At 50.5% G+C, this 21,964-nt stretch overlaps 11 protein-coding genes across 11 annotated transcripts; 7 read left to right on the plus strand and 4 right to left on the minus strand.

Annotated features, from left to right (window-relative positions):
* Positions 1 to 2,146: 2,146 nt before the first annotated feature.
* PSV08DRAFT_355583 (uncharacterized protein) lies at positions 2,147 to 2,608 on the plus strand (the record flags this gene model as incomplete). The annotated part of the gene is made up of 1 exon (XM_014225236.1): positions 2,147 to 2,608. The coding sequence occupies one exon, from the start codon at positions 2,147 to 2,149 to the stop codon at positions 2,606 to 2,608; it is 462 nt and encodes a 153-aa protein (XP_014080711.1).
* A 1,102-nt stretch (positions 2,609 to 3,710) lies between these two features.
* On the plus strand, positions 3,711 to 5,320 carry PSV08DRAFT_329364 (carbohydrate-binding module family 18 protein). Its single transcript, XM_014225237.2, has 2 exons — positions 3,711 to 3,959; positions 4,011 to 5,320. The coding sequence occupies exons 1-2, from the start codon at positions 3,790 to 3,792 to the stop codon at positions 5,185 to 5,187; spliced, it is 1,347 nt and encodes a 448-aa protein (XP_014080712.2). The 5' UTR covers positions 3,711 to 3,789; the 3' UTR covers positions 5,188 to 5,320.
* Positions 5,321 to 6,440: 1,120 nt separating this feature from the next.
* PSV08DRAFT_229695 (cohesin loading factor-domain-containing protein) lies at positions 6,441 to 9,431 on the minus strand (the record flags this gene model as incomplete). Its single annotated transcript, XM_014225238.1, has 1 exon — positions 6,441 to 9,431. One exon carries the CDS (start codon positions 9,429 to 9,431, stop codon positions 6,441 to 6,443), a length of 2,991 nt encoding a protein of 996 aa, XP_014080713.1.
* Positions 9,432 to 9,694: 263 nt separating this feature from the next.
* On the plus strand, positions 9,695 to 11,494 carry PSV08DRAFT_14778 (Alpha/Beta hydrolase protein). The gene has a single exon (XM_014225239.2). The coding sequence runs from the start codon at positions 9,957 to 9,959 to the stop codon at positions 11,283 to 11,285; it is 1,329 nt and encodes a 442-aa protein (XP_014080714.1). The 5' UTR covers positions 9,695 to 9,956; the 3' UTR covers positions 11,286 to 11,494.
* A 56-nt stretch (positions 11,495 to 11,550) lies between these two features.
* On the minus strand, positions 11,551 to 12,322 carry PSV08DRAFT_329392 (uncharacterized protein). Its single transcript, XM_014225240.2, has 2 exons — positions 11,934 to 12,322; positions 11,551 to 11,850 (listed from the first exon to the last, which is right to left on the minus strand). Exons 1-2 carry the CDS (start codon positions 12,267 to 12,269, stop codon positions 11,575 to 11,577), a joined length of 612 nt encoding a protein of 203 aa, XP_014080715.1. The 5' UTR covers positions 12,270 to 12,322; the 3' UTR covers positions 11,551 to 11,574.
* A 232-nt stretch (positions 12,323 to 12,554) lies between these two features.
* On the plus strand, positions 12,555 to 13,190 carry PSV08DRAFT_251139 (uncharacterized protein; the record flags this gene model as incomplete). Its single annotated transcript, XM_014225241.2, has 3 exons — positions 12,555 to 12,650; positions 12,709 to 13,073; positions 13,127 to 13,190. The coding sequence occupies 3 exons, from the start codon at positions 12,555 to 12,557 to the stop codon at positions 13,188 to 13,190; spliced, it is 525 nt and encodes a 174-aa protein (XP_014080716.1).
* Positions 13,191 to 13,422: 232 nt separating this feature from the next.
* PSV08DRAFT_329403 (vacuolar protein sorting 55) lies at positions 13,423 to 14,285 on the minus strand. Its single transcript, XM_014225242.2, has 3 exons — positions 14,173 to 14,285; positions 13,888 to 14,101; positions 13,423 to 13,764 (listed from the first exon to the last, which is right to left on the minus strand). The coding sequence occupies exons 1-3, from the start codon at positions 14,206 to 14,208 to the stop codon at positions 13,631 to 13,633; spliced, it is 384 nt and encodes a 127-aa protein (XP_014080717.1). The 5' UTR covers positions 14,209 to 14,285; the 3' UTR covers positions 13,423 to 13,630.
* A 158-nt stretch (positions 14,286 to 14,443) lies between these two features.
* PSV08DRAFT_329413 (nucleophile aminohydrolase) lies at positions 14,444 to 15,591 on the plus strand. Its single transcript, XM_014225243.2, has 2 exons — positions 14,444 to 14,760; positions 14,817 to 15,591. The coding sequence occupies exons 1-2, from the start codon at positions 14,611 to 14,613 to the stop codon at positions 15,429 to 15,431; spliced, it is 765 nt and encodes a 254-aa protein (XP_014080718.1). The 5' UTR covers positions 14,444 to 14,610; the 3' UTR covers positions 15,432 to 15,591.
* Positions 15,592 to 15,761: 170 nt separating this feature from the next.
* On the plus strand, positions 15,762 to 16,304 carry PSV08DRAFT_329424 (mitochondrial ATP synthase epsilon chain-domain-containing protein). Its single transcript, XM_014225244.2, has 3 exons — positions 15,762 to 15,824; positions 15,891 to 16,005; positions 16,066 to 16,304. The coding sequence occupies exons 1-3, from the start codon at positions 15,793 to 15,795 to the stop codon at positions 16,141 to 16,143; spliced, it is 225 nt and encodes a 74-aa protein (XP_014080719.1). The 5' UTR covers positions 15,762 to 15,792; the 3' UTR covers positions 16,144 to 16,304.
* A 144-nt stretch (positions 16,305 to 16,448) lies between these two features.
* On the plus strand, positions 16,449 to 19,380 carry PSV08DRAFT_208976 (Mak10 subunit, NatC N-terminal acetyltransferase-domain-containing protein; the record flags this gene model as incomplete). Its single annotated transcript, XM_014225245.1, has 5 exons — positions 16,449 to 16,524; positions 16,584 to 16,727; positions 16,853 to 16,920; positions 16,972 to 17,438; positions 17,490 to 19,380. 5 exons carry the CDS (start codon positions 16,449 to 16,451, stop codon positions 19,093 to 19,095), a joined length of 2,361 nt encoding a protein of 786 aa, XP_014080720.1. The 3' UTR covers positions 19,096 to 19,380.
* Positions 19,381 to 20,064: 684 nt separating this feature from the next.
* On the minus strand, positions 20,065 to 21,776 carry PSV08DRAFT_329434 (Metalloenzyme, LuxS/M16 peptidase-like protein). Its single transcript, XM_014225247.2, has 4 exons — positions 21,474 to 21,776; positions 21,236 to 21,410; positions 20,327 to 21,174; positions 20,065 to 20,276 (listed from the first exon to the last, which is right to left on the minus strand). The coding sequence occupies exons 1-4, from the start codon at positions 21,729 to 21,731 to the stop codon at positions 20,181 to 20,183; spliced, it is 1,377 nt and encodes a 458-aa protein (XP_014080722.1). The 5' UTR covers positions 21,732 to 21,776; the 3' UTR covers positions 20,065 to 20,180.
* Between the last annotated feature and the right edge of the window lie 188 nt (positions 21,777 to 21,964).

Genomic DNA, 21,964 nt, shown 5'->3' on the forward strand with positions numbered 1-21,964 from the left:
AATAGCATCTTTTTTGTTCTTTTTTTTGTTTTTTGTAAGGGCGAGGTTGGATGGGGATAGATGGGTGCGTAGTAGATATGGATGGGGGGAGGAGGGGGTTTAGAGAGGGGTGGTTTAGTTATGGAGAGGATGGGGTGGATATTGTAGCCCTGCTGTGTAATAGTTGCTTGATTGATATCGTGCTGGTTTGTTGACTCAGGCTGGTTTTTTGTTATATTATCCTGTTTTGCTGAGATATGAGTGAGGGTACATGAGGTACTTTCGTGGGGGTCTTGGGAAGGGGGGGTTCAAACTTTACGCTAGACCAGCAAGTGTCCAAAGTACCCATGACAAGTCGCGTGCTCAATAGAGAAAGATTCCCCGTCTGTCACCTTTTTTGTTCCGTCGTCTTCCAGGTCTACTTATCCTTGTTTAGTTTGTTCTACTTGTCTCTCGTGCGGAAAGGCTCCGCGCTGCGAACAGGATAGTACCAAGAGTGTGACAAGGCCGAGAACCTACTTGATTCGGATATTAGCGTGGAGTGTGTGTCTGTGTATTTCGGCATGTCTCATTCTTGGCCCTAGCGGTTGCGCAATTTGAGGAGATATGGGACCAGGGGACGTGGTAAGTATGTATGTAACCAGCTCATAAGATAGTCAGTTGTTGCTAATATCGGCCCTTGATATTGGGCTCAGGAAGATTGTGGTAGGTAGGGCTTTATTAGCACGGGCTCACCTAATATAGATAGTCCCTATCCGTACTACTGGATGAACCCTGTGATCTTGAGTTCTAGGCGCCATTCTTTCTTGGGGAGGCTGAGTGGTATAGATTTGTTTGTCTGAGACATACATGTAATACTTTGTTTGTTTCCGATTAGGCTCGGAGGAATAGCTTACTGATTGGTTGTGTGCTCCGAGTTGGCGTAGCTTGGGGAAGTCTGGGGTATTGGTCTTGGCGGTCATGGTACCTTCTTCATACTGATTCGCCGTTGTAGTCAGAACATGAGATTGAACTAGGGATGAATCAGGGTCTATTATATATGCAGTACCGAGGAGTTGGTTGTATTTAGGCTGATTACATAGTGGTTGCTATGGTCGTTTGATAGCGGCAGTGCAGATTCTAGTGCTGGCAAAGGCAGATTCGCTTTGCGACCGTTGCTGATACTACTTTGGAGTATATCCAGTGGCTATGCAGACAGGACTCCTTTTCTGCCCGAATCTAGACGAATAGCCCGGTAGTTTTCGGTGTGGCTGCTCTAGGTGTGCTGGCCAAACGGACCGGTTAGCGTTTCCCAGTGATAAGGATACAGTTTCTTTAAGAAACTATATGCATTCAATGTTCTATGCAATTTGAATTTGGCAGTGAGTTCACAGTGACCTCTTACGTAGATGCACCAGTTCATGGTTTTATTTCCTGGCCGAGTGGTCTGGTGAAAGTCACTGAAGCACTTTGGTCACATGCCCTTGTGTGTTAGCACAAGTCTGAACTCAAAGCACACTAACCGGTGCATCTATATATCTACGAAATTTCACTCCGAATTGACGTTCGTGCCTGTTTCCAAATGTCCAAGAATTCTTGGTTGCTGCGGAGCTCGATGCGAGCGGCCTTATAAGTATCCGTTCGAGAAGGAGAAGCGAATGTTTTTCTTTCAGTGCCAGGGTCTTAGTGAGTACTTAGTAGAGTTTGGTAGTTACCAAGACGCGCAACATGTGCGGGCCGAACCGGATATCATACAATATCGGCCAAACTATACCGACTCAGCCTCGTGCCATACATCAGATACGATGTTGTCTAGATATAATCGTCACCCATGAGAACACATGATCAGAACAGGTCTTGGCTTATGATTGACAGAGTTCCCGAACAACACAGATTAGCAAAGGTAGTATAATGTCATTGGCAATGGGCTGCCGACAGACCATCCCACTCTTGACTCGAAAACAATGCGCCGATGGCAGTGAAAAAGCTCGATTTTGTCTCGATTAAACCTAAGATATATCGGCCCGTGAAGTGTAGTTGAAATGGCTATGTTGAACGTAGAGGAATACAAAAGCCGTGAAACGGACCTACAAACCTGCATCAAGCAGTTCTCTCAACATTGTACAGACTTCTTTCTATCCCAAGACACTTGATACTCCAGACTCTATCTTGTCCTATATCTTCCATTATGTTCGCAAAGTCTCTCGTCATGATCCTTCCACTACTCTACAGTAGTGCGACCAGCGCCCTTCCTTCGCCGCCAGCCAAACCGATCGAAGCGCGCCTACTTGGCTTGGGAACCCTCTTTGGCCCCTTTACTCTGCCGCAAGTCCCATTGTCCAACGTAGCTCTCACGCTCGTCAACGCTCAAGACGAAGTCTTCGATGTCTCTTCGATCAGCATTTTCGGCGATATCAACGACGGCAATAATTGTACGGAATTATCAGATTCTCCTGCAACTGCTGCAAACCGTCAGGGTCAAACAGTTGTGTTTGGGCCTGTCAATACGTCTGGAATGGCCTCTATCACGAATATCTCTCTCACAATGATCAACTTCCAGGACGAGGTTTTCGACGTCAGCTCTATCTCTGTATTTGGAGATATCAACGACGATAGTCGCACGGTACAGGCGTTAGAAAATGAGTTTTGATAGATCCGGTTTGGCTTTCCGCGTAACTTTGTACATGGAGAGTGATTAATGATAGAGAGTAGATGGCCTAAGTTCTTTGTTCACATTAAGTTCGACTGGAAATTTGGTCGCCTTTAGATCATCCTTCCAATGTATATATGTCTTGTCTGCATCATTCATACTTGGCACTTCTCTACAATAGTTACTCAATTCATGAAAATGCCCAGAAGATGTCCAATAGTAACTTGTACCGACCGCTTTGACCCAACTTCCATAGCATCTAAGTAATTGCTTCTGGAAGTTCTCTGAACCGTCCGAGATCCGATAGGATACATCTTTCAGATCGTACTTCCCTCCTAACAGGCTTTTTGACTGGGCAGGCTATGCCCGACGTAGCCCTGTTCAGAGGCTCCCAGGCAATGATACCGACGTAACAGGGTGCATATGGCACAACTGGATCGCCTTCCGGTAACTACTTCGAAGACATGTTGCAAACAAGCTCAGGACCATTGCCGAAATCACAATTGCAACTCTGGCTTGTTATTACGTTCTCTCTGCTAGCCAATTCATTCATACTAGTCTCCTATTAGGCTAGCGTATCACGAGCACCCAGTTCACCGCCGGCGTCCCCGTGAATTATCTTGGGTGTTCGTAGTTACATAGCACTAAGTATGTGCATGACTTGCAATAATAAGCGAATTGCAAAAAAAGAATCAAGATCAGACTCAAGGGGATGAGGCCACCAAGCTTGGCGCGTATAGGGGTCCGATACTAGGTTCGCTTGAGGCTTAACGCCGCTAACAGCCGAATCTTTGAACTAGCGATTTGCGCCTCTTCCATTTCCACATTTCTTAGATCGCACCGCTTTCGCTCTAGCTCGACGAAACATAGGTCTCGACACTGAAGCCACTGACGGTGGTTGTCTATCCGTCGCGTGATGTCGTTGGAGACCGAAGGTTAGCGCGAGCGATTTTGGGCCAGAAGCCACACACGGTCGATTGTTGTCTTTGAGTCGAGTCAGATGTAAGCCTCTGTGTATGTTTTGCTCGTGATGGGTTTCTATGATAAAAAGAGGATCCCTCTCTGTTCAACATGCTCGTTACTGTTCACAAGACCTTGTTGTGACAGCCCCCACATTCTCTTGAGTTCCTTATCTTTATATACACATCCACTGTCATTACCATCTATAATAACCGGTTAAAATGCCGAGCATCAACACTTTGCTGTTGGCGGCCTTCGCCACTGTGCAGGCCGTCCAGGGAGCTACGTACCCTGTATCAGGATCTTCCACGTATCCGAAAATCTCGGAAGATGGCCGTTGCGCTACCAATGGTGCTACGTGCTTGGGCTCCAAGTTCGGAGACTGTTGCGAGTAAGTTTTGGAATAATAGATGAAAAGTGTATGGAACTAACATGAAGCTAGCCAACGTGGTTACTGCGGTGGCAATCGCAACTACTGTGGTAGAGGATGCAATCCAGTGTATGGAAAATGTTCTGCAGAGCCGCCTTGCACTGCTTCGTCATCTGTTGTAGTATATTCGCATCAGCCTACTCCTGAGCCTTCGCCTGAACCGACTCCGGAGCCTTCACCGGAGACCTATCCCGAACCTTCTCCCGAGCCTTCCCCAGAGCCAACTCCCGAGCCGTCGCCTGAGCCAACTCCCGAGCCTTCACCAGAGCCAACTCCTGAGCCTTCACCTGAGCCTTCACCAGAGCCTTCTCCTGAACCGACACCTGAACCCTCGCCTGAGCCTTCTCCCGAGCCTTCTCCCGAGCCTTCCCCAGAGCCAACTCCCGAGCCGTCGCCTGAGCCAACTCCCGAGCCTTCCCCAGAGCCAACTCCCGAGCCTTCCCCAGAGCCAACTCCCGAGCCTTCCCCAGAGCCAACTCCCGAGCCAACTCCTGAACCAACTCCCGAGCCGTCGCCTGAGCCTACACCTGAACCGACACCTGAACCCTCGCCTGAGCCTTCACCAGAGCCAACTCCTGAACCTACTCCTGAACCTACTCCCGAGCCGACCCCTGAACCAACACCCCAGCCGACTCCTCAGCCTCCTTCTGGAACATGTGGAGCTCAGAAGTACCCAACGTCATCCAGGGGTCTGCAGACTACGCTACCCGGGTCCTCCGTTTCCGCGTGTTCTGCGTCTTGCCTCGCGAATCCCAGTTGCAGGTTCTTCTTCGTGTACGCGCAGTCAACCTGCTATATCTTTACCATTCCGTTATCTGATGTCACTCAATTTACCGACACCACCAGAGCTCAACTATATGAGAGATCTTGCATAGAGCCGGTTGCCACCCCTACGCCTACCCCTACACCTGAACCCACTCCTACACCCACTCCTACACCCACTCCTCAGCCTCTCATTTGCCGTCAAAAAGGCTACGCCAGCGGTCAAGACGGATCCGCTGCTTACGGTGTCCAAACCGCATACAGTGACGCTTCCTGCCTTGCGATCTGTCGATCCCAGCCCCAATGCAAGTTTGTCATCCTCTCCAGTAACAGTGACTGCTTCCTCTACAGCGTCGACTACAACAGGAACGCACCAATTGTCCCACTAGACTACGTTTCGCTTTCTGAGAGAGACTGTGACATTTAAATGTCGTGAAGGTCAGTTTCGTGGCTGAATGGGCAGAGAAGGAGGAGTCGGTTTTGCGTGTTCCGACGGTGGCGAGCGCCAACAGCTGTATACATCTAGTTAAAATTATAATAATAATATCATTATACAGACGAAACTTTAGCCTCTTGGGGTGATTGGTGTATTTCGTGCAACAATGGCCTATATCAATGATTTTTGTACTCAGCTGAAAACTGTGAGACTACTGGGGAAAGATTACGAACACATTGCTGCAACACAGTCCATGTGGAGGTTTAAAGGAAATTTTGCCTGGTAAGGCTGGCCAGATTTTTCAAGCACTAGATGCACGAGGAGACAGACAATAACTGTGGATAAATAGTCTTAATCTCAATAAGGCACATTATTGGTAAGACTCTCCAATACCCCGAAGGCATAAATACATTTTGAGAAATCAAACCACGTCAAAAGTGCTTGGTAGACAACAGATAGTACCAAGTGCCCCGCGTTTCCGTACGACCTGGAAGACTACGTAGAGTAGATATTGATTTGATAGCATTGCACTGAAGTACCAGAAATGGCAAATTGGGAATGACACTGTAAGCGGTTAGCCAATGATCATGGTTCATCCAACGAACAAGGCTAGTCCATGAACATGTTCAGCCGATGAACCACGTTGTGTTGCCCAAAATAGACAGAAACACAGCACTAAATAGCTCATTCGACGCTTTGAATTAATATTGGGATATCTTTGAATATGTATCGTAATTAAAGACGCAGTCATTCAATTTCTGCGATTTACGAACAACAGGTGGTTCATGAGCAACTTTGTTCGTCTGCCTATCTATAATGGCGTGTCTGGAAGACATTTTTGGTCTCGAGACGCTCCCTTCTGATACCCAGATCGAGGAATTAAGGGTGAAGTCAACACCAGCAAGTCATGCGTATTAAAAACTTCAAATCATCAAAAGTATGAGATCATCGCCAATCAAAGCATTTTCAAAGGCAAGTGTCAAAAGTACAAGAATACTGCAACCAAAAAAAGAAGAATTGTATTCATTACATAAACACCATTTCTTCGCACAGTGGAAAACATTTATTGTAGACAAAGCGCCCGAGCTTAAACCCCACACACATGGTATCGTGAACCAGATTACATAACACAAGCCTCCATGTGACGCCAGAGAAATGCAAGAACAGAAAATGTTCCATACACTGAGTTGGAAGAAGAAAGAAGAAAGAAGAAAATGTGTGGAGAAGAATAAAACCCACTTCTTCTAACCGACAATATCGATATCACCATCCGCATCAACGTCGTCCTCGCCCTCAGCATCTAAATCGCCTTCACCTTTGAGTATAAGTGGCAGCTGCGGTCTTACGGCTTCAAACTCCCTCGTAGCCTTAGCCGCTTCATCCATAAGCCCATTGCGCCGATATGTATTGATACAAAGACCAGCTGCAACAGCCATCCACAGGGGCTTCCGACCCTTGATTGCCTGTGATCTCGCTGCACGGATAGCTTGGATACTTTTCTCACCCACTGTATCTGCGAAGAAGCGTGCGACAAAATAGCACATTGTCATGGCTACAAACTCAAAGTTTTGCGTCTTTTGAGAAATCTCTTGAGCTATGCCGACGGCCTGTTGGACAGTTTTCTTCTGATGGGAGATGGCGGCAGCTTCGCCGTGGAAGGCATGGACAAGGCGGAAAGCCATGCGTATATACTGATTTGGATGGTCTTCGCAAAAGGGTTTTAGTTGCTCTAGTAGCATGCTGGACTGGAAATGCTGTGGGTGATCCGGATCGCGAAGAATGAGTAAGCGATTCAACGCTGCCATGACTGCTATATCAGCTCGAGCTGGAACCGCATGACCTTTCTCCGGTATTGCAAGAACTTCTCCAGAAGAAGCTGTCATTGCAGATTCAAGGTCGCCATTGACCTGATCGTTAACAGATGAAAGGTATGCAAGGGTGCGTGCAAAAGCCTCCTGATTGTTATACGGAGGCAGAGCGATACGCTTCTTCAGTCCACCAAGAACATCTTCAGCCATTGCGTGGTCGTCTCGGGAGCAAGCCATGAGTCCGATAGCGAACATCGAATACCATTCCAACATCATGTTCCACTCAATCTGAGCGAATGCAAGAGAAGGTGGTATGCCCATGGGGTTTCGACGCTTCGCGGATTCCCTAAACCGTTGACGAGCTTCCTTCATGTATATCAAGCCCTTCTCATGCACATGATGCTCCAAAGCACAAATGTGAAAGCACAGTGCTTTGAGATCTTCTCGTGGAAGCCAAGCAAAAACGAGTTCATCTTTTCTCTCGGCGTTCTTCCTGAACACGCCGCCCGTATCGAACGTCAGATTACCACCATAGCTTCGTTCAATGAGAACAGTGAAGACTCCAGTTTCAGAACCCCCCTTTTCGTCTTTCTTGCCCAATATAGCTTCGAGAAGGGACGTCGCTTTCTGTGTGTCTGGTCGGCCAGTCTGGATGCCACTAGCAATATCAATGACATCAATCAAAGTGCCGAAAGAGCCCAGATCTTTAGCTGAAACCTGAAGTTGTAGACTCCGCGCTGCTGCAATAGCGCGTTGAACTTGCTCAAGCCGATCTGCCGCGCCAGACCGCAGGTGGACCATCGCTTCAAGCGCACAACACGCTACATATATGGCACGATCTCCACGTCGTTCCGCGTGGCCCTGTATTGCGTGCAATTGCTGTAGAACCATGACTATTTCCACACGACCTGGTATTTGCAATGCCAGTGTCACCTTGAGGAAGCGCAATGCGTATACCCAAGCAATATGTTGGAAAGTCTCAGCTTCAGATATTGGTTTGTCTAAGGACTTCAAACCGGCTCGGTGGTTCGTCTTGAACTGGTACCGTGCTTGGAGATGGAGGGCAGCAAACTTCAAATCCTGTAATCTATGTCTGCTGCACAGTGATATTTGCTTGGAAAGAATCTCTTCAATGCGACTTGAAATATCCGTAGCCTCAATGTCCGTCTCTTCTATCATAAGACTTGCGTATCTTAGGCGCAACTTGGCTTCATCCCTAGGTGGCATATTAAAATCTCTCAACACAACATCCATACACCCCATAGCAGTAGATATAAGTTTGTAGTATTGTCTGACATCAGCTTCCTTTCTTTGGCTCCCCAAAAGTGATCCCATACCCCGTGCGGCAGCAATGTATTCGTCCGCTGCCGTAAGAAGCAGGTCGGAGAGTTCAGCAGGAAGGGCCTTTTGAGGAACATGTGCACGCTTTGTTGGTGTAAGCTGGTGGGACGAAGAGGCTCGAGGTATGACGACCTGAGGGTGCATTTTCGGTTTGGATGAAGGCGGCTGTGTACCCGGGCTTGCATACTGGCTGGTCGGCGTCTGGGTAGGGGGTAGTACACGTTGTTGTTGAGGAGTAGTCTGTGGTTGAAGAGGTGCTCGTTGCAGGTTCTGGTTCTGTGTCGGCGTATTCGCGGGTCGTGGCTGAGGTCTAGGTCCATTCTCTTGTTGCGACGATGACTGCTGGACTGGCTTCGCGACAGACATAGCCTGCGGCTGTTGTGCACTATATCGGCGTTGCTGATCGACCGAACCATCCGTCTGAGGAATCGTCGCGCTGGTAGTACGTTGTACTGGCACCTGCACATGCCGTATCCGCGGGGGCTGCATTTGCATAGGGGACGCATAGTTGGGTGTCCTCGCTGGAATTACTACTTGTGGTTGTGATCGATACTGCGGCTGTTGGGGTGGTCGCTGAACAGGCTGTTGTACGGGTTGCTGGGGAGGTCGCTGTGTAGGCTGCTGGGTGGCCTGCTGGGTAGGTTGTTGAGTAGATTGTCGTGGAGGCTGTTGGGGGGATTGCTGGGGAAGTCGTTGCATAGGCTGTTGCATATGCTGCTGCGGTTGTTGTGGCCGTTGCTGGGGACTCTGCTGAATATACTGCTGTGAATTTTGCCTTGAATGCTGCTGCATATGGTGTGGTTGTTGCATTTGCGGCGGCATCTGTTGGTATTGCTGGTACTGCTGATTCGAGGGCCGGGGCATAACGGGCTGCGGCGGGACCTGGTACGGCGCTGGCTGTGACTGTGGATAACCCTGTTGCATGGGCATCTGCATATGCATTGGAGGATATTGTGGGTAGCCATGTTGTTGTTGGTAGCCGTTGGGCGGCGGTTGCTGCTGTTGTGGAGGCGGAGGCGGCGGCGCATATGGGTTATACTGGCCGTTCGCATAGCCTTGCGGCGGCCAGTTGTACCGAGGGTCCATTAGAAGACTGTAGCAAAAAAGTATCACGATAATTCAATGCGAAAGCGTTGCATGGTGGGCGAAAGCGGGGGTGAGGATGTCAAGACATGAGTGACAAGGGCAATCGCGAAGGACGGGAAGTCGCGAACGCGCCAGGCTACCGGAGCGCGATTGGCAGATAGACGCGCGCTTGTAGCATTACTTGATACGGCCTAGTGGATTCACAAGCCGAGGCTCTTTTCAAATGTGTCCAGCGCTACAGATTTATTTCGTCCTGGGTCTGAGATCGATTGATTGTTCTCTCGCTCCTCGTCTAGCTGTAAGGGTGAGAGGTTCCACAGTTTTGTACGCATCATAGGAGAGATCACTCCACATCCAGACAAACGTCGTGCCTTAACAAAGAGTCAGGGTCCTCCAGCCCCATTTTTGTTCATATCCCGAGGCATTCCGGACGAGACATGTGAAAGGAGAATTGAATTACAAGAAGAAAAAGAAGTCCTTTCATTATCGAGTTTCCAGCACACTGCATCCCTATCAAAAGCTACCATGTTCAACTTATCGTGGTTGCTAGGCCACAGCAAAACCACATACACATCCCACCAATCTCCTGCGACTCTAAAGACAAAGACTGGATCGAAGACCACGTTAGAAGAGATCGCTGCCTCCTCGATTCCACCATGTCGTCTGAACCCATTCCTCTTCAACGGCCACCTTCAAACCATGTACACGGCTGTCAAAGACCCGGGTCCACCGGTTTACTATAAGAGACAAATCTTCAACTCAAACCATTCCGTCTACCCAGGCACCTTTGCCGTCGATTTTGCAGTGGATCTCTCTGAAGGCAGCCCAAATCCACCAGAAAGAACGCCAGAAGAAAAAGATGAACCGCTTCCAGCTCGCACTACCAACTTTACCAAGGAAGAATGGGAAGGCATTGCAAGCTCAGATTCGAAGCCCATGCTGGTAGCCCTTCACGGTCTCAGTGGCGGATCTCACGAAGTCTATCTCCGCGAAACCCTCGCACCACTTATTGCATCCGGTTGGGCCGCCTGCGTAGTAAACGGACGAGGCTGCGCTCTCTCCAAAATAACCACACCCCAGCTCTTCAACGCCCGTGCAACATGGGACGTCCGACAAACTATCATCGAGCTGCGCAGCCTGTTCCCCAACCGACCACTATACGGCGTCGGATTCAGTCTAGGCGCCAACATACTAACCAACTACTGCGGCGAAGAAGGCGATAAGTGCCTCCTGCGTGCAGCCGTTGCCTGCAGCAACCCCTGGAACCTCGAAGTCTGCAACACAGAACTGCAGCGCACATACCTTGGCCTCCATATCTACTCGCGCACCATGGGTAAAAATCTCCTAGGCCTTTTCAATCAGCATCGCGAACAGATATCCAAGAACCCTGGTCTCGACGTTGACGCTGTATTGCGTAGTAGATTTCTGCACGAATTCGACCGCCAGGTTCAATGTCCGACATGGGGATATCCGACAGAGGGCGCATACTATCGTGATTCGCAAAGCGTGGATGCGCTGCTGGCGGTTCGTATTCCGTTCCTTGGTATCAACGCCGAAGACGACCCTATTTCGAACAAGGCCGGCTTGCCATATCAGGAGGTGAAGCAGAATCCCAATGTGCTACTTTGTACAACGGACTGGGGTGGCCATTTAGGAAGTTTCATGCTGGGCGGCGGAAGATGGTTTGCCGTTGCAACGTCCAAATTTTTGACCAAGTTGAATGAGGAGGTTGATTTCGAGGCATCCAAAAGTGTAGGCGAGGGAAACAAGGGCGTGAACATGGGCGGGTTGCAAGGAAAGAAATATCCGATCTTTGATCCAAACCATCGAAGGCTGATATTACCCGAGGCGTAGAAGCTAGTAGAGGGTGGTAGTGGTAATGATTTTCATTGAATGGTATTTGGGTATCATAGATTTGCTCTAGATTTCGTAGACCGCGTATAGACTTAGCCCTTTGCCCGATCGATTGTTTCTCTCATGCTACTTTTGCTCATATGTTCTCTGCGCATGATGTTTTCGAGAATAGCTCTTCTTGTCGTGAAAATTAGCGCTCTCCTCAATTTTTCTGTCCCTCCCGCCCCTATGCTCCATAGAGCACTCAAAACTCCATAGGTACTGTGTTCACCTCGTGTTCTCAAACAATTCAGCCGAAACTAACCCTCTTCTTTTGCTTGAACTTCCTGTCCTTTTCCTTGATTTTGTCTCCCTCATCATTCTTTGCACTCGGCTCGCTGTGCCTCTTCCTCTTCTTTTTCTTGAGATCCTGTTTCCTCTCCTCAAATTTGGCTTCCTTGTCTTCTTTCCTCGCCTCGGCTTCTTTCCTCTTGGCTTCACGGATCTCCTCTAGCTGGCGCGCTTTGGCAATCTTGGACTCGAGGTGTCCTTCCTTCTCGGCGTTGACAACGGACATGATGGCCATCTGCGATAGTGGCGTGGTTAGTAAGATTGTCATCTGAGGTGCAACTTGCGGAAGAGAAGTTAAGGAGACGAAAAGTTCCCTACCATGCTAGCCGGATCATCCACGAACTTCTTTCCCTTCTTGACGCCTTTTGGCTTCGCAATGCCAGCAGGGATGATGCCGTTAAGCGCTGGGATGTCTAGCTCTTTCTCTGTGTACACCCTCTTTTTCTTTTTGCCATCTCTTGTTACGATTGATTTGGTCTTTTGCTCGCCACCTGGTTTAGCTAGCGACAGCGACTTTTGCTTGCGCTTCGATATGCCCTCTGGCGCACTTCCAGTAGGCTTCGATTTCGATTTTGATTTTGAGGATTTACTGGAGCTGCCGCCGGATTTTCCTTTGGCGCCTTTGCCCTTGGAAGACGGTTTGGTTGCGCCCATCTTGACGAAAGCAGGAAACGGGTCGGTACGAGTAGTGTGTGGAAAAGTTCCGTGAAGTGGAATGAATAAACGGCAGCGCTGGGGAACTTTTTTGGGCAGATCGGCGTTTTGGAGCTGCCGATGGGTAACGTCAAGCGCCAAGGCAACAGGCGCGCGACCCCAGCAGGCGCATCCGCAGCGACAGCTTCCCCAGCATCATCACGTCCTGCCTTGCTGCTCAACGACTTTTCACAACGCCCGCGCCCACATTTATCTCACAGTCGCATACGGAAGTCTTAAGTCATCATGGAGGGTTCAAATCGCCTTTTCCGCTTCCCGAAGCCCGCATGGCTGAACAGCGCAAACACAAGGACCGCAGGCGTCTATATTGCAGGAGCTCTGGTGCGAACTACTCCATATAGTCAACAGCGCTGATGCACATACTGATATCACCTTGCAGTTTGCTCTTGGTTTCTACACCCTCATCGACATATCGGTATGGTCCAAGTCGGCGATGAACGGCTCCGACCCACGCGTCCACATCACTTTCGTCGACTGGGTCCCGGGCATTTGCAGCGCCCTCGGCATGCTAGTCATCAACAGCATTGACAAGTCGCGACTCTCTGCTGATAGCTTCTCCTATTCTGGAAACGGTGTCGCGTGGAAGGCTAGGCTAGTGCTGTTCCTGGGCTTCGCGCTGCTGGCCGGCGGATTGGCGGGAAGTGTCGTGGTCATGGTTATGAAGTTTGTTGTGCCAGAGCACACATGGCCAACTCTATGGATGGGCACCGGAAATGTTGTTGCCAATGCGTTGGTTATGCTGAGGTGAGTACACAGTCTTGGAAGAATGTGCGAGCATGCTTGCTAACATGTTACAGTTCCGCGGTGCTTTGGGTTGCGCAGAACATGGAGGATGAGTACACGTACAACCTGGCGTTGTAAGAATGCTAAATGAAGTTGAAGTCTGTTGGGTATAGCTTGTCCGACGTCATCCGGACGGAACGATGGTTGTGTTACGCAGGATACTTTACGTTGAGGCGCTGAGCGGAGCGACAATGATCGCAATGTATGAATATGCTTGAGATGCTAGTTTCCATTAATTCAATAGCCTTTGTCATGTTTCATATCCGGTTGATTAACGAGTTCGCATTTACATTCTCGTCGTAGTTCTTTTGGCTCAACCAATGCATTATGTCCAACATACTCGTACAAGAACGCTCATAAAAACTGTACAGGTAACAAAAATATGTAGTAGCAACAGTCCATCCGTTCAGGCATGTATCCTTCATTACCAAAGTACCTCGACTTCTTTCCGAGGCGCCAAGCCATGTGCTTGGGGATAGTATGTATGCGGTCCCTCATTGCTGAGTTCCGCCGGCTAGTCAGAAGTCCTCTTGCTCCTGGAAGAACAGCGTGAAGCTGATGATAGTCGCGTAAATCAACAGACCGCCGAAGATAGACATAGCTGCGGCACCTCCTGCGATTTCGGCCGAATGCCACAGGAGCGTTGGGAGTGCTGGTATGAGTCAGTTTTATATTTGATTAGGGCCTCAATAGATTCTTCGCGCTTTCTCGTGAGTGTGCAGGCACACAGTCGCCCAAGGCGCAAACCGAACGCGTGAACCAGGAGAGCACTTACCGATACCCATAACCACGAAGAAGCCGGTCAAGAACCTTCCAAAGTCGACCACACCGTTTCCAGAACTCTCCATAAAGTTATCATGGTTCGCTGCTCTGCTGCAAAGCCAGTTGGGTAGGGGTGCGATTACGTAGGTCGCAACAACGAGGAGCGTGAGGTAGTTGTGGAAGAGTGCGGCAGAGAGAATGACGAGAAGAAAGCCTATCGCGAGGACCTTTTGTATATTCTGTTAGTATTGACGGCATGCGATCAGGGAACGCGCGAGGATGCGCCAGCTTGACGTACGAAGGACAGTCCGATGATGGTCTTGATGCCGGCCATGCTGGAATCGTGCTTAATGTCACAGATATAATATAGTAGTCGTTAATGGGTAGGCGCCTGAGTCCTCTGATGTCGATCCCCGTTCCGGCGAAGATGTGAGAGCTGCGGTGTGGTTGGTCTTGTTGCGTGTGGTCCAGACGCCTGTTGGTGAGGTTGCGCGCTAGGGTGCTGCCTACCTGCCAAGCATCGGAGCTTCTGGAGCTCGTCGTCAACGACGGCTGCGGGAACCTCCAGCAACACCATCACGACCACTTCACATTGCCCCACTCCGCCGCAACGCAATCTCCTGGTGACAGCACCTCACCGTGTGCACACCAGTCATTTTCCTAGCCAAGGTCTTGCCACCGTGAAGCCAATCAACCTGTCTTTGGCTCCAACAACCCCACAAATCCCACCTTCATCATGTTCAGAAACAACTACGACAACGACTCGGTCACCTTCTCACCACAGGGTCGTATCTTTCAGGTCGAGTATGCACAAGAGGCTGTCAAGCAGGGTTCAGTTGTCGTAGGTATTGTTAGCAAGACACACGCAGTACTTGCAGCAATCAAGGTAGACGCTTCCATTGCTTGTTTTATGTCGATAAATTCAACTAACACACCAGGCAGCGAAATGCCGAGGAGCTCTCGTCATACCAGAAGAAGATCATCCCCGTAGATTCCCACTTTGGTGTCGCCCTTGCTGGCCTCGCCTCCGATGCCCGCGTTCTCTCCAACTTCATGAAGCAGCAATCGCTCGCATCCCGCCTCACGTACGACCGCGCCATTCCCCTCTCCGAAATCACTTCGCGTATCGCAGACCGCGCACAAACCAACACCCAGCAGTATGGACGGAGACCTTACGGTGTTGGATTGTTGATTGCAGGTGTAGACGCAAAGGGACCCCACTTGTTCGAGTTCCAGCCCAGCGGTGTTACACAGGAGATGATTGCATGCGGTATTGGAGCCAGGAGTCAGATGGCAAGAACATACCTTGAGAGGCATCTGGATGAGTTCGAAGGCGCCAGCAGGGAGGAGTTGATCAAGCACGCTCTGAGATCACTGAAAGAGTCGCTATCACAGGACAAGGAGCTAACAGTCGACAACACCAGCGTCGGTATTGGCGGCATCGGCGAGAACTTTGCGCTTTACGAGGGCCAGGATCTTGCTGAGTGGCTAGACGCTACGTTCGAGAACAGAGAAGGAGGCGATGACGCGGAGGGCGGCGAGGCCATGGAGCTGTAGGAGACTGAGTTTCTCACAGTTCACTACAAGCATCATAGGTCTCGGGCGTAGGAACAGGAGTGCTCCTTGACGAGGGGTTACTGTAGATTACGACACGGCTGCGCTTTTACCAGCAGACAGCCTATGAAAATATAATGAACATGAATCCAAGACCATTGCAGAGTACTGTTGTTTGCTGAAGACTGAATGAGTGCGTAGAATGGTGGTGATATGGTAACTTGAGAGCTGTCGGCGATTGTTCACGTGATGTTCCAAGCTCCGAGCCGCATCCGCGAAATCTCGCTGCAGCTCAACCTTTGCCAACTGCATCCGCAACCCGCAAAACCCGTTTATAGCCACGAAACCACATCCAACCATCACAATGGCATTCGCGTGGAAAGCTGCCGGTCTCACGTACGCCTTCCCGACCCTGCAGTCGCTGCATTCCTGCCATTGGAACCGCCATTGACTCTTGAGCAGCTACAACCGCTACATTGCCGTCGCATCGCGCGTCGTACGTCGCTCGCTCAAGGATGACAAGCGCATTGCTGCCGAGCGAAGGGGCGAGAGCGAACTCAAGTTTGCCAAGTGGGAAGTGAGTGCATACCTGAAGATGAGGGGAGACAGACCAGGCAGGAACTGATGAATTGGGCAGAATGGCAAGCAGGGCGAGGTAAAGGACCTCAACGCTGCCGCACTCCAGGCACAGGCCGATGCCGCCAAGTCTTCGTAAATCTATTCAGGAGGAGACGACAAGGGCACGATAGGGTGACATGGAATGCGGAGAGGAGCTGGGGGAGGATGGACGTATACTCTGTACTATCAAGCTGTACGGGGAGGATTTAGGTCAATTCATGACAAACTGAGCTAAATAGCTCTCCCAGTCTCTCACAATACTTTTTATGTGCTCGTAGACAGTTGTTTGGGGAATTGCCTTAGTGACCACCAGTGCCGGTCATCAGAGCTCGTCTTAGGTGCTGCAGCTGCAACTCGGCTGTCACAATCTTCCCGCCTTGGAAAACGACTCCACCTCACAACATGGCAGATGCGTCTAACAGCCACAGCACAGCCCCTGCGCAGAACCTGGATGTAAATAATAATCCCGAAATTGCCGGTATATTGAGAGCGATCTGGTTGTGCTGCCACTATGCACCTGACTAATGTCATGCTCAGATCTGTCGCATGCGCAAGAGCCCGCGCCTGCCTTTCAGCCGACTACTCCCACTGACTTGCCCCTGAGACAGTCGAAACATTCGGTGGGCGGGACACGGCCGAAGATTTATGATGTGACCGAGAAGTTTACACGAGCATGTAATGGTAAGTTGACCGATGTGAACGATGGAGGGGCATGGCGGGGCTGTGCCGTGAAGCCGCCTGCTGCCCGCGATGACCCAAGTACCACTATATCTACGGAATCAAACAGTAGCTGACAGATAGAATAGCTCTGGAAGTCGGTCAACTAGTTAAAGATGACTACTTTACGCTCTTTGAGTCTATTGGGGCAATCGAGGTAGCCGACTCTCGCTATTGAAGCTGACTTCTTACTGATTCGGATCAACAGATCATGGATCCCAAGATGGATAGTGGATTCCTCCAACCCGGAGAGACTCTAGAAGACGACTATGACACGCTAACACCCCTTCTACCAGAGGAACTCATTGGCATCATGGACCAACTGTTGTGCTATGAAATGGCATGGCACACGGGCTATCCTTTGTCACAGACACTCTTTACATCCGTCTACATTGACAAGCTATTATGGCCAGAAGTCAAGGTACTTGAGCAAGCGCAATTCTGCCGCGGCGAAATTCCCAAAGAAAGAAAACCTGGGCCATTACTAGACGTGCTAAGGGCGTACTGCTTAGGTTTGATCAAGGGATGTGACCTTGTGATAGCGAAGGTCACTGGAAGAGACTACTATGAAGAGGAGGACTTTTGTACACACACTTATAACCGAGTATTATTCGTGAGCACACCAGTGGATGCCTTTTTGAGAGAGTTGGATGCTGCCGTTGACATATTAGAGGAGTAAGTACTTTTGTCTTTAGAGACTATTTGCGGCAAGCTTACAATCAGCAGTCCCGATCTCGATATTAATGACACTCTTCGAAAGGCCATTCTATCGAGACTGGAACTACGGACAGATTTGCTTCAGGCTTTTGACATGGATCTTACGGTTGAGGGAATGCCCTACTCTTGGCCACCAGTACTCGAGATTATTGACACGCTGAAGACTACTCATCAACTCGGCCAAACAGTACCTGGTGCTTTCAGTCCGAAAATGCAAAGGCGGCTCGCCTCTACGGTTCCTCCAAGGCCTATTGTTGAACTAGATTTCAAAGATGCATTAGAAAAGTTGCAGAATATGGCTTCCGCTTGCCACGAAGCCACGCGGTTGATCTCCATCAAACTTGATCCGCTCGAGTACCAATCATTCCTCTGGCACTTCTCGTCCCGTTCGCCGCCAAACCTCACATATTCAAGATCATATCTATCAACCATTCTACACCATCCAGAAATGTACAATCCAGCAATGTCGTTGTCGCTCGGCGACGTAAAAACTCTTGTTTTGCCTGCCTCTCCCATCCTAGACCCTGGCAACTGGACCCTCTCCCCACCGCGCAACCCACTTCTCCCCAAGCCTCCACGCCTCCAGCTGGCTCTTCTCATGGACGATTTTGTAGAGCGCGCAGACCAAGCCTATCTCGACCTCTGGGTTGCCTTGGTCCAGAACCGATGTCGAGTCCGGCGCATGTTGAGGCATGTTATCGGCCACTGGGATATACTGCAAGCCGAGACGAGTGTAACCGACAGCGAAATCTCCGCCGCAGCCAACGAAATGGGTATATCCGACGCTGTCATGGAATTCTCCCTCTCAACATGGGTGTACCACAAGAAGCTCTGGATGATTGAAAAAATGATCCTCCTCGGCTTCGAGCAAGAAATCTACCTCCCAGACGAATACGCAGGAATGTACCTCTTCCTCTCTCTCATCGTCACGCGAAGAAAAGAACTGTTGTGTAGAGTCCAAGTGCACTATACCACCTACAAATTCAATCTCCTCCGCCAGGGAAAAATGCAAGAAAAGCAGCAAATAGACGACACGGAACCGTATGTTGCCAGTCTAATCGCTGAAGCGGAAGCAACCGCTTCCTTCAGTCTAGCCTTGGCACGCTTCTACATCGTACTGCTGTACTTGCATCTCCTGCCTATCCCCAGTCGTCCCTTTTCCACCGAGAAACTGCGGTACGAAGTCCGCATGAAACCGTTCCTAGGGCTTCAGCCTCCCGAGGTCCCGGACTTCGATGACTTTAAAGCGCATACTCAGCTGTATGGCGATGTGGCCTCGCCTTCTCCTGATTTCGCCGAGCACGTAGCGCACTCGGACTCGGCGCTGTGGAGCGAGATTGATGGGCAGCTTAGGACAGCGAAAGCGGCTTTTGCAGAGTATAAGCGGATTGGCGTGCAGGCGGCGAAAGCGGAAGGTGTGGAGAGTAGCTGGGATAGAGATGTGCAGAATGCAGTGGCGAGTTGTGTCGCGTTGGGGTTGGTAGTTACGGAAATTAGGGATTGGGTTACGGAGAAGGGAGTTAACGTATCAGGTATCAAGGCTGAGATTCCAGAGGCGGGGACGGGGAAGAGGTATGCGGATGGGTGGATTGTGCCAAAGGTCGTCAAGGAGTGAAGTATATGTTTAAATCATGTACGTGCATGGCTCTGGGCGCGTAAAAGATCCAGTATTCACATTTGTTGCACATAAAATATAGAATCAATTTCCCTGTTCATCATACATGTGAAATTACGAACCCGGGTATCATATCAAGCCATGCGCCCAAAACACCTTTGACCCATTTGCTATTCCTTCCCCTCAAGCATCACCATCCCATGCCCCCTACCCCTTATACTTCCTCAACACATCCTCACTAACCCTCTTCACACTCTTCGCCGAGATACCTCTCTCCCCACGCTGCTTACTCTTGATGCTCGCCTCATTAATCAATCTATACAGTGCCCATTAGCCTCCTTCTTCCACTTATCAAACCATCATCCTCCGCAAGCTCCTAAAATAAAAGGAGTCTAAGATAGACTTACTCTTGCATGAATAACACGTAATTCAAGTAAATCTAGATCCCATATTAGCCACCAAACTTTCTTTCTCAACTCTATTCAAGCAATTGGTGAATATGAGAGAGAGAGGAATAATAAGACGTACAAGAATATCAACATTCTTGCTAAGTGGCCGGTTCGAATGCGCTTTTACTATCTTCTTGACTGTGGCGCGGGGGTAGAGGGTAGGTGCCATGGTAGAGGGAGATGTGACGTCAACTTTTTTTCCCTTCTGGTCGCGCGTCTTCGATTTCTTTTGATAGGTAGTACAAATGTGAAAGTTGCAGCACGCAAAGTGACTCCGTGGGTTGTGGTGTCTGATTCTGTGGTGGGCGTGTATGGCCGGAACGTGTTTTGGGTGTTGGCGTTGGACGCTGGTCAATGACATGCCAAGGCTGACGCGCGGGCACGTGAGAGCTGCGGTTTGGTTTGATGTGATCCGCGACCTGCGTCATAGCCCACGTACACATGTAGTACATTCACCAATTGATCTCAAAATGATAAATATTTCACATACTAACACGGCAATTAGTCTCAAACAACCCAACTGAACAAAAGAACTCTCATATGAGATGCATCTATCGGGACTATCACAAGATAATGTTACACAAGCCCCGGCCAAACGAGATTCTCCCTCTAAACTTCACTACAAGATTGTTGTATTTACGCCTTGAGACCAAGGTCCTCAGCATATGGTAGTTGGAAAAGGTCACCAACAGCTGATACTGAAGCGGTCGACTCGAGTAGTTCCTTGGCGGCCTGTATTCGTTAGCATATTGCATACATCCGAGAAATGAGAATAGTCTTACCTTCTTGAGAGTCTCTTCTGAGACACCATCAATCTTCTTGGCAACCTCGTCAATTTGGTACGGTTGAGTGTTGTGGATCAGACCGTTGCCAGTAAGCTCAAGACCAGCGCGGATGTCCTGGCCGTTCTCGAGCTCCTTAAACTTGGCGGCGGCCTTTGCCTTGGAGACTTCCTCGCTTGAAATCTCACCGGCGGCAATCTTCTTGATAGCATCAACAGAAGCCTGGGCAGTTTGTGCGACAGCCTTGGCGGAACCGGTGATGGTGGTGTAGAGGAGACCGGCGTCGGAGTAGATGGCGCTGGTGGTCGTGACCTTGGCACCTGGTGCGGCGGCCTGGCCGAGCTTGGTGAAACCTGCCGACCACTTGATGGCTGATTGACCACCGAGCAGAGAGCTGAGAACAGCGATTTCGGGCTTGTAGAACTTGCCGGTGATGGAGCTGGAACCAGGGAAGGCAATGACCATGGCGTTGCCGCCGTCGTGGGCAATACGCTCCTCACCACCGTAGTACTTGGTCTGTTGAGCACCAATGTTTGATTCCTGGGCAGCAGAGCTGGGGACGTTGTCGAAGAACTCGCCAACCCACTTGGAGAACTCGCCGTGGTCAGCACCGTTAGCGACAATGGCGAAGTTGGGCTTGGCATAGGCAATCTTGGAGTAGTACTCGATGGTCTCGGCGTCGAGGTACTTGGTGTACGGGGTAGGCGAAGCGGAGGCAGTTGGGGTGCCGAGGCCGCGGTGGAAAGCGAGGCCGTGGGCAGATTGGGTAGCCATATCTGTGACGCTGGCGAGGAAGCGCTTGTGAGCGAAGTGGATCAAGGGAAGGACCTCCTCGTTGTAGACGTGGGCTGCATCATGTTAGCTGGGGCTCGTTGTCGTCTCATTTCCCCACTGGGGCGCTCGGCATACGCAGGTACTTGGTGGAGCTGGCGACCTCGCCGAGGAGCTCGACAAAGTATGGCAGGTCATCGCGGAGGAACTTTGCCTCAAGGACCAGGTTCTCGCGCGAGTGGTGGGCGTTCAAGGAGGCGCCTAGAAGCTCGGATTCGCGAACAATGCGCAGTGTTGAGCGCCTCTCGGTGCCCTGTAGATCAATTGAGCGTCAGCCGGGCTGTATGAGTGCGATGATGCATGTTCAATGGCGTACCCGGAAAGCGAAGTTGGCTAGGCCCTCGGTCAGACCAGGCAATGGCTGGAAGCGGGTACCGGCCTTGGATACGAGGGCGAGCGTCGTCGTAGGGCCAGCAAAGTCTCTGCTGGCATACTTGACGCCCTTGGCCTCGCCGGCCTGGTACTGGAAGGAGCCTGAAGCTGGAGCAGCGAGTCCACGGCGCTGGGCCGGGCGGACGGCCTGCTGGCGGGCTGCACGCTGCGCGCCCCGGCAGGCGGTCGTTCGGGAGAGCATCGTGTAGAGGGCGCCGGGCGGAGGGCTGTGGATTGGGTGGGGGACGGCAATGGATGGAGATACGTCTTGGGGTGAGGTGGATGCAGAGGGTCGACATCACAAAGTTCGTAGAGCGCCAAGGCCAGTAAGTGCCTTCGCTCCCCTCGCCATTGGCCGGTGCGGGTGCCAGAGAGCAGCCACCCCACCCGTCTCCATTTCGAGAAAGTCGGCTTGCGCTTTTCCATTCTCCCATT

This window comes from Bipolaris maydis, assembly GCF_028858645.1.
Source record: "Bipolaris maydis strain C4 unplaced genomic scaffold PSV08scaffold_14, whole genome shotgun sequence".
NCBI lineage: Eukaryota > Fungi > Ascomycota > Dothideomycetes > Pleosporales > Pleosporaceae > Bipolaris > Bipolaris maydis.

Coding starts and splice junctions, on each gene's coding strand:
- PSV08DRAFT_329364 (XM_014225237.2), top strand. CDS start 3,790: ATGCCGAGCATCAACACTTTGCTGTTGGCGGCCTTCGCCACTGTGCAG. Junction 3,960..4,010: donor AAGTTCGGAGACTGTTGCGA/GTAAGTTTTGGA, acceptor ACATGAAGCTAG/CCAACGTGGTTACTGCGGTG.
- PSV08DRAFT_14778 (XM_014225239.2), top strand. CDS start 9,957: ATGTTCAACTTATCGTGGTTGCTAGGCCACAGCAAAACCACATACACA.
- PSV08DRAFT_329392 (XM_014225240.2), bottom strand. CDS start 12,269: ATGGGCGCAACCAAACCGTCTTCCAAGGGCAAAGGCGCCAAAGGAAAA. Junction 11,851..11,933: donor TGGATGATCCGGCTAGCATG/GTAGGGAACTTT, acceptor CCACTATCGCAG/ATGGCCATCATGTCCGTTGT.
- PSV08DRAFT_329403 (XM_014225242.2), bottom strand. CDS start 14,208: ATGGCCGGCATCAAGACCATCATCGGACTGTCCTTC. Junction 14,102..14,172: donor CCATCATCGGACTGTCCTTC/GTACGTCAAGCT, acceptor AATATACAAAAG/GTCCTCGCGATAGGCTTTCT. Junction 13,765..13,887: donor CTTCGTGGTTATGGGTATCG/GTAAGTGCTCTC, acceptor GACTCATACCAG/CACTCCCAACGCTCCTGTGG.
- PSV08DRAFT_329413 (XM_014225243.2), top strand. CDS start 14,611: ATGTTCAGAAACAACTACGACAACGACTCGGTCACCTTCTCACCACAG. Junction 14,761..14,816: donor CAGTACTTGCAGCAATCAAG/GTAGACGCTTCC, acceptor CACACCAGGCAG/CGAAATGCCGAGGAGCTCTC.
- PSV08DRAFT_329424 (XM_014225244.2), top strand. CDS start 15,793: ATGGCATTCGCGTGGAAAGCTGCCGGTCTCAC. Junction 15,825..15,890: donor TGGAAAGCTGCCGGTCTCAC/GTACGCCTTCCC, acceptor ACTCTTGAGCAG/CTACAACCGCTACATTGCCG. Junction 16,006..16,065: donor TCAAGTTTGCCAAGTGGGAA/GTGAGTGCATAC, acceptor TGAATTGGGCAG/AATGGCAAGCAGGGCGAGGT.
- PSV08DRAFT_329434 (XM_014225247.2), bottom strand. CDS start 21,731: ATGCTCTCCCGAACGACCGCCTGCCGGGGCGCGCAGCGTGCAGCCCGC. Junction 21,411..21,473: donor TAGCCAACTTCGCTTTCCGG/GTACGCCATTGA, acceptor ATTGATCTACAG/GGCACCGAGAGGCGCTCAAC. Junction 21,175..21,235: donor CAGCTCCACCAAGTACCTGC/GTATGCCGAGCG, acceptor AACATGATGCAG/CCCACGTCTACAACGAGGAG.